The sequence below is a fragment of the Lampetra fluviatilis genome, chromosome 7 (assembly GCF_964198595.1).
Source record: "Lampetra fluviatilis chromosome 7, kcLamFluv1.1, whole genome shotgun sequence".
Lineage (NCBI taxonomy): Eukaryota > Metazoa > Chordata > Hyperoartia > Petromyzontiformes > Petromyzontidae > Lampetra > Lampetra fluviatilis.
Window position 1 is genome coordinate 5,710,920 of NC_136281.1, and position 9,284 is coordinate 5,720,203.

The 9,284-nt window shown below is 44.2% G+C and overlaps 1 protein-coding gene across 1 annotated transcript; it reads right to left on the bottom strand.

The window, feature by feature from the left end:
* Positions 1 to 482: 482 nt before the first annotated feature.
* LOC144933252 (proteinase-activated receptor 1-like) lies at positions 483 to 1,394 on the bottom strand. Its single transcript, XM_078857930.1, has one exon. It carries the CDS (start codon positions 1,392 to 1,394, stop codon positions 483 to 485), a length of 912 nt encoding a protein of 303 aa, XP_078714056.1.
* Between the last annotated feature and the right edge of the window lie 7,890 nt (positions 1,395 to 9,284).

Below are 9,284 nucleotides of genomic sequence, written 5' to 3' on the forward strand. Positions count from 1 at the left end.
CGCATTGCGGAACACATTTTGCAGCATCTGTGGAGTTCTTTTTTTGGAACTGCCGCCCATATATAGGTATGATATCCTAAACCTTGCAGATCTCTAGCTCGTGTTTGATACCGCCTCTGACTTGATAAAGTCCCGTGCAAAGAAATCCAAAGGCGTTAAATCCGGAGATGGAGCTGTCCAGGGATCTGATGCCACTGCGTCTCATCAAGCGATTTGTAAAACGTTCATTCAGGTACTTCTAAACGATGTTTGCGTAATGACAAGGAACCCCATTTTATTGAAAATGTTACTACTATCACACCTTCTTGTACGTTCATATTCATAGGGTCCTGCAAAAAAACGTGCATATACCATTAGTTCAATGAAATGGATAGGGGCTCTATGGACACCCTTTATACTCTGCAGTTGCTAAAATGAAAAGAAAGTGTTTAAGATGTCATATTTTTCTTGAAAAGTCAAGCACATCCGTTTTGCTTTCGATGCTAGGTATCCAGAGGTGCTTCATTGCCATTGCTGAGCCGTCTTTTTTGGCTGAAGTATCGTTTCAGGACCTCCTGGCAGGTGAATGAGGCAAAGTAGTAAATGAGAGGGTCCAGCATGCAGTTGAAGGTGTTGAACACAAGTGACAGAGGGCGCCACCATATGTTAGAGTGGCTAACATAACCGATGACATGCGTAGCATTGTAACAACCAAAACAAAACAGATAAATGAGCATCGTAATTATGATCAGCTTAATGGCACGTGTCTTCTTTTCTTTCCGCATGCTGAGAACATTTTTGGAGAGGAGCACTTTCATGATGGAGGCGTAGCAGTAGGATGTGACGAACAGCGGAATCACGTACAAGACTATGCACAGCACTAACCGAAGACCCTCTATGAAATGCAAGTCATCTTGGCTGAAATTATCATAGCAGGAGGAGGCGGCTTCACTCGTGTTGTGAGCTGGGTCGATATTCATCAAGTTGACCAGATTAATGGGTAAAATGTGGATTAATACCACCACCCAGATGATGGCACTTGCCATGCAGCCCCACACCTTGTTCCTCCACACCTTGGACTTGATGGGGTAGAGGATGGCGAAGTAGCGGTCCACAGAGAGGGCCATCACGGACAAAATGCTCACGTAGGTGGTCGTAAAGAAGACCGTGTAGATGAAGTGGCAGAGGAAAAGTCCGAAGACCCACACGTTCCCCTTGAAGTAGTACGGGATGATGAAGAATAGGCAGCAGACGAAGAGGACATCTGCTACAGCCAGGTTGATCATCAGCATGGTGGTGGAGGACTTCCTCTTGATGCACGCACAGAGGATGTAGATGGCCACGAGGTTGAGCGGCAGGGCGAGCACGACCACCAGGCAGCTGACAGCCGGCACCACGTCTTCGGTTAAGTGCATAGTTGACCTGGATGAGTGACGTTAACGTCAATATACAGATACAGCAACTAGTTATCAATGTATCCATTTACACAATACTACAGTGCCCGTTGAATAACGTATTTGGACAATATAAAGATGTAAAACAAATACTTTAAAAGCCCAATAAATTCGTGATATGCACATAATGAAATTATATTTCGAACAATATTCATGTTCAATAGGTATGCAATCAAATTCCCTTGATCAGGGCACACGAGGAGGTTGAGCAGCCAGTGAGATGAGAGGCACTTGAAGGGACCTGAGATGTAGTTCTGTGATGTCACCTTCCAGGGGGCCGTTCTCTAACGTGGGGGCAGTGTTACACGGCTTCCTGTGGCAGCTTCGAGTGGGAATGTATTTGTGTCATGACTGACATCAGAGCGCAATTAGTGACGCTGACGCTATTACGCAAATGAGCATCAGTTAATGCTCATCTCAGCGACCGCGAGCCAGTGTTGACAATGCCACACGTCTATGGTGGCAATCGTCTTGCCATTTCAATGGGGGGGCGGGGGGAAGTTAAAATAATTAACAGTAAGATAATATTCTTGGTTCTTTCGGTAAAGTCATGTAGAAGGGAAATAATAAAATCATAAAAATAAAACATAAAATGCTCAGCCGTAGCAGATCATTGTTATAATTCAGTGGGCTCACATGCCATTGACTTCTCCAAGACGGAGGTTCTCTGCAAGCCATCCGGCTACCATGAAAGATTCGCTCATGAGGCCATCCACATATGCAAATATACAATTTTAACCGAGGAGATGGATTCTGGCTCAGCAATCATTGGAAGGACGTGATAAACCATTTCGGGTCTTTATTGATTGTGTTCTCGTTTACGGTGACTTTCAGACCGCATTCCTTTCGCTGGCATTGACTATATAGCTTTGGTATTCTCCTCACGGATGGGAGTTTTTTGCTCCGCTGCAAGTTTCCCTCTACCACTCTCCCATTGACATATTTCTTTGCTCCCTCTTAGTACCTTTAGTAAAATTTCCCTCCCTTTATTACTGCTAATCCTACATAATACACTAGTATAATATGACTTTGAGACCCCCCACCGCCTACACATTCGACAAGGAGTGACTCACCCCATATCTGTATTTGTCATCAACATGCTAAATTACCCTGTTGATATGTAAACTCCTTTGTCAAGGCGCTCTCCTCCTCCCACCCAGCTTAAAATACGCTGCCAAGCTTAGCAGTGTTCATTAGGATGCTGTCTTTCCGACAGCTCTGTTCTTCACCTGAGGACGGCTGCTTGCGTTGTGGCCGAAACATCGTGAGAATTTTATCATGTTTGATTTTTAATAATTTATTATTATTTTATTATTTCCCTTCTATGTGACTTTACCGAAAGAACCAAAAATATGAATCCCTGCAGTCACGAAAGCTTTAAATCGAAAAGTAAGATAATACTTGATATTATCGTGAGCCTTATGTATATAACAAAATACTTAATCTATGTAGAGTTTTAAAATGTTGTTATGCATGTATGTTTAACTTTTTTCACACCGTACTTAGTCAACCATGCTAATCGGAGGTGTGGGGGAAGGACAACAAACGAAACATAAAATAACTTGTAAATAAATTAGTTTTCAATCTAGAATCCCGTTGTGTAGTGCAGTAATAAACATTTGTTTGCAGTCACAACTATCCATTGGTTTGCCTCTTATCGAAACTGTAAGGGCAAATTATATTCAATCGATTTCATTGGCTATTTTGAAATAAATTTAACAAGAAATAATAGTAAGATATTATACCCAATATGGATATGAAACACATTGTGGTATCATTATTTAGTGATGAATTTCATTGCTCATGTGTCAACACTTTCGCTTAGTCATATTAAATTATGATTTTCTATTGCAGTAACTATATACGATTGTACCGTTATAGTCTGGGGTACCTGTGTTGATGTGGTATATCAACATTTGGTCCCAAAATAAGATTTTTTGCATTTTCATTGGTTATAATTGCATTATGCTGAATTTGCTCTGTTTTCTTAAACGTTCTGAAATGATGAGCTTTACCATATGCCAGAGGCTCACTTCATACTGGCAGTTTACAGATGACCATTTCTGAATTTATTATATAAACCCACTAATCGTTTTACCACATCAACATTACTGCAACTTCAAAAGCGGTAAACGTACTTTTGTAGTAGCCAGATGTCTTCTATGCCCGTTGTCTTCAGCGTCGAGATGGTGATGTCCCACAGATATCAAGTCGTGTTGAAAAACCATCAGACGTAAATACGCCCCGCATGATAAAGCCTTCTGTGCAAGTGACTGAAGTTCCTGGTATCAGCGTAAAACCACTATGTGTTTATGTTTAAAAAAAAAAGGGAACACAGTCTTGTTTGGTTATGAATCACGGTTGTAATTTCGCAAAATGTCTCATGGAAATTGTAATTTGCCCTTTACTCACAGTTTGTGTCAACAAGGCGTTATTATCCATTTGACCCGCTATCAATATGCACCAGATGAGTTGGAATCAGATTTTATTGTGATATTCCAGTAAAGTATTTCGCACTGTTTGTACAGAGGCTCAAATCAACAGTGATTGAGTAAGCAAATGAACCGTGATGTGTTCAAGTGGATGTAGCGATGTAATACGCTAAGAGGACACGTTTCCCATCTTCAGAGATAAAGACATCTCACAGATCCCTCTTGGCTACACAATATCCCTTGTCTCCTTTGAGGGCTACCAACGACTATTTTTGGTTTCCAACAAGATGGGCATGTACATGTGTGCATGTTGAACGTCTTTCGCATCATACGTAGCCAACGGTGCTAATCGGAGGTACATGGCCTTACCTTGAGTCAGGTGTGGTGGTTCAACACCTCTGTGATCCAGAAATTTGGAGGCACGTGTTGGTGGGCGATGCCGATTTGTGATAATCTGAAACCCCGCTAGGTGTGGCATTACAGTAGATGATACTGGTAGGAACCTCCTGGTTACACCAGCCCACAGGGGATTATTGTGTCCGTCGTGCAGGGAGGGGCTGGGTGGAGAGGGTGAGATGGGCTGGGTGGGGAGGTTGGGGAGGGGCTGGGTGGGGAGGGTGGGGTGGAGAGGGGCTGGGTGGTGAGGGTGGGGCTGGGTGGGAGGGGTGGGGCTGGGTGGGGAGGGGCTGGTCACCCCGTGGTGCCCTTATAAAACTCAGCGTTTAACCTACTCGCGCCGGCTTGTGCCCGCCCTCACAGTCGGCCATATTTGCGGAATACACCACGCCGCTGTTGACCCTGGCCATTGACCGAGCAATCCAACGTTCCTACCAGCTCCCTCCGCAGGAATGTGTTATCCCTGAAGCCATTTGTGCAGACACCTATGTGTTATCGTCTCGTATGCTTGGGTTTTCTCTGGGCATACCGGTTTTCTCGCAGGAGCAAAATATGGCATTGTCTTTTAAACTGATTGGCCGACACCAGAGACAGCCTTCTTTAGGGCCTCGTCTGACACTGGTGAGACAATGCCACTATCAGAGCATTTATAGCTCGGGGTGAACAGCTATAAAATGTTACCTTTTTGCCAGTATCAAAAAGATACTTGATATTGCCAAAAAGGTCCCAAAACATTTCTTAAAATGCAATAAAAATGTAACGCAGCATGTCTTGCCTCACGGCAGATGGGGAGCGTACGTTCACAGGAAGGTCCTGTTTTTTTATGCTAATGTTGGTCACGTGACCAGGAAGTGACGGTGTTAGATTTCCACTGTACCACGCGGGCGTCGGCCATTACACAGATAAGTCAAGATGGCGGCATGCATCGCATCTCAGTGAGACCACAGCCGCACTTGTCCATTGTGGGAGCTTAAGAAGCATTATCTGTAAGTTGTTTATATTCCTATAATATTGGAAATGCTGCTGTAATGTTGGAATGACCGTTATAGCAATGTAAATGCCTTTATGGTGCCGTTAAGTTGTTGTAGTAAATACGAGGCCTAGTTAGTAACGAAGCCTGTGACTTTCCTTATTGTGGATGTTACTTGTGATTTAGTAGGTCGAGTCAGATTTGTGCCTATGTTGCGATCCTGAGAGTGATGACGAAGTATCTCATCCACAGTTTAGTGTTAAGTGTAATGCTGTACATTTGGGGTGCAGTGGGATGAATACACTATGTGCCTGTATGCAACGCACCAGCTTGTGCCTTTGTCTAGTTGTTCAGGGGTAATGTGGGGGCCTGGTCCTTCCAGGATCTATTGTTATCTGAGACAATGTTCTGATGCTGTGGTGTTCATTGTGTGGGTGTTTCCGAATTATAACAGATGCTGTATCTGTGTTTTCTCACCAGTTTTACCTGTTACAATCAATAAATGACGATCGGAGTTGGACGGTCATCCTGGCTCTGAGGGTTTATTGAACACATGGTTATCTACTCGACTAGCGGTGCAACGCAGCGCACAGCGAGGCCGAGATACAGCACCTTCCCTGCATATTTCCAGTTTGGAATCTTAGACTTTTTTTGTTAGTGTGTCGTACCTCGTTTGTGTAGAGTCAATACTTATGAACGCAAAATGCAATCAAGAAGAGTGTATCCGATTGTTGTCAGCATTTATACATATTATACTACATTACACAGTGCAGTTGCCACCGCTGGTTGCCTGAGCGAGTCATACATCTATTCATTTATCTTAATTCAAGAGAATGTTTTATTTATTGAGAAGCACGCGGTGGGTCGGGGGGGGGGTCATGGAGATGAACTCGCCAGGAGAGGGCGCCCCTCTCGCGAGGCGGTCTCGCCCATACAACTTCGACAGGGACAATTACATTGCTGCAAAACATTTTTTTTAAACGTTATATCAAAGCCCTGCGAAAGGCTGTCTTGGTCAATAAGAAGGCCTGTCCATGCTCAACTTGGTATCCTTTGTCGCTCATAGTAAAGTCATTTTATTTTTCATTTGCTATACAGCCAGATAATACGACAAATCGCTAACCTTAACACCCAGTCGTTCCTAAAAGTTGAAGGCGGTATAGTACTATAGTAATAGAGCAAGTGCAGAATCACTGAACCGGAATTGATAGCTTGAAAGAATTTAGCGCGGGGCCCTTGAAAGTGCGGGCCCCGTAGCTACAAATGTATCTACTTTTGCAACTGGGATAATCCGGCACTGTGCAAAAGGTGCTGGAAATGTCCCCGAAGCCCATTAAATTATCAGCAGACAAACCGATGAGCTGCAGGCCGTGCAGGAGGACAAACCCCCCCCCCCCTTCTGCTCGGTGCAGCTTGGGGAATGGGTCTAAAGATTCTGATCTCCTAGGAATGTATCCGTTTTCATCAGAAGAACACATTAAAGGCATAGAGCTGTGTTTACGTCTCCTCTGTGAAGGGGTGGTAGCGGACACATCCCCTTCGACCAGGATCTGCTTTCCGCCTTCCTGCCCTGTTTTATGATTCCCAAAGTGTTTCGTTGCCTTTTTTTGAACGGGATGAAATCCATTCGAGAAGCTGTCCAATACCGGGGTCCTGGGATTCCTTTGGGACAGATATTCACAAGCGCTTCGTAGCTGCCACCATGAGGGTCAGGTTCGCTGTTATATCTGTTTAAGGGAGTCCCCACTTAATCGAATGTGTGCGTTATTGTCTGAAGGGGATTATTTCAAGAGACCTCCCAGGAAAGATTCCTGTTGTCTCTGGGACCTTTGCGAAATTCCCGACGCACCTTGCGTGGCCGTCTTTTGAAAACTTGGCTTTGGCATTCGCTCCATGGAAAGTCGTCCTATTGTTTGCAGTGACCCCTGGTGGGCGTGAGGATGAGCCGCATTCGGCCTTATGTTGCTCATCACGTAACATATACGTCACGTCAGTTTATAACGCCGTTGGTGCACAGTGGTGACCTATCAAGCTCTATCCAGGCTCGAGCCAGCTTAGTTTCCGAGCTCAGGTATATTCTTGTTTTTATTTGTATTATTATTTTGCTTGTTAAACCCAGGAAAGCCTCACCGCGTCTCAAAACTCGTTTTTAGCAGGGTTCTGCCAATGTTTCGCAGGAGGGGATGATGTTGCCGTTGTCTGTAATCCCAATTAAGTGATTTGCAGATAATTCTGCATCGGGATGTTTGGGCCAATACCAACTATATTAGGTTGTTTTAGCTATGGGAGGGAACAACACAACTCAAAGAAAACCCATGCAGAACAAGGCAAGAACATACAAACGCCAACACAGGTGCCCAAGTCGGACATATAGTGTTATCACTGCATCACCCTTCCGCGTATCGGTTATCAATCATGTAGAGTATACTTACTCTTTGTTTTTTTTCCGGTAAAGTCACGTAGGTAAAAAAGAGAAAATAAATTAAATCACGACGTTTCGGAAGCAACACAAGCAACCGTCATCAGGTGCTGACTGCTCCAGCAACATTACTGAGGCGTGTGAAGAGAGTTATTACGAGACAAGGTGTTTCTATAGGGTGTTAGGGGGGGGGTCAAGAGGTCGGGGGGGGGGCATCTGTGGCAAGGAGTGTGGATGGTGGTGCACGGGATTAGCATGAGTTAAGCCGATAGATAACCATCTGTATTCTTTTTGTTGTGCAGCGCCTGCCCGGCGAGTGATGGTGGCATATCAGGTTGGGAATAGAACACCACTGGAAGAAATGGATATGGCTGTACAATTATAAGTATACTTATTTTAATTAAAAAAATGCTGTCATTGTTTAACATTGTAGTACAGGTTACTGTTTACAAATATATTGACTGCCACCACTACATGTAATACATATTTCCCCAAATACTGTACTCTGATTATTTTCTAGATTTGAAGCTTTCGTGACTGCAAAAATTCATATTTTTAGGGGGGGTTTTTTCGGTAAAGTCACGTAGGTAAAAAAAATAAAATTAAAATTAATAAAAGTAAAATAAAAATAAAAATCACGACGTTTCGGAGGCAACACAAGCTTCCGTCTGCAGGTGGAACCGTCACAGCACGATAGCTGTATCAAGTAATTTAAATGTTTTACCTACGTGACTTTACCGAAAAAAAAACCTAAGAATCTGATTATTTTGTCCAGCAATGTCACCAATCAGTTGCTGTCCCTGCCACGTGCAATAGTTGCTATGTGTTTTCACTTAAAAGTCAGGTTTTCACCTGTACTTAAATGTACATCAGCCCAGCTGTACAAGTACGCTGTCCACCAAAGCAAATCATTTTTGTGGCAGATACTCTTAGATAATTATTTCTAAACACAAACAGCAAAATTAAGTTTGGCAATGCCTTGCTGGCATAAAGTATGGACGGTCTTGACAGGGTGCTGGTAATTCACGTTTCTGGCATCACCTATTGACATTCCTGTATGATGCAATCTTAGTTGAATGCATATGTGGTGACACTAGGAGTAGGAGGCACTCTATTAATAGCCATCACAGTTCACAAGAGGTAACTACAGCTCCCAGTCAGCACAGCTGGCAGACTGCCTGACTGACGACGCCGAGATGGTGAAGACGTAGACGGTGACGAAGACTCCAGCAGCACGACGAGGGGATCCCACTCCAGGCAACAGCCCCGAGCCTTCGCTCAGGGTCCCCTTTTATCCTCCCAGCGTGGCCTCGTTTCGCCCCAGCCACGCCCCCCTTCTAGAACATACTAGCGGGTTCCCGGGCTTACCTCACGGGACCCCTCTGTCACCTTTCCCCGACATCTCTCTCTCTGGCTTATCACGTGACCTGCTGACAGGGCTGCTGCAACTGCAGATTCTCTTTTCTGCCAGCAACCCGCACTATGCTATGTAGTGACCCATTCCATGTCACTACACATATAATGACAACAGTTCTTGCAAGGGAAAGCCCTGCAGGTACAGATATGTTAACTTTGAATGTTGTGTTTATTGTTGAAAAGCTGTCACTCGATTGTGAATTATTGATATACAGCCA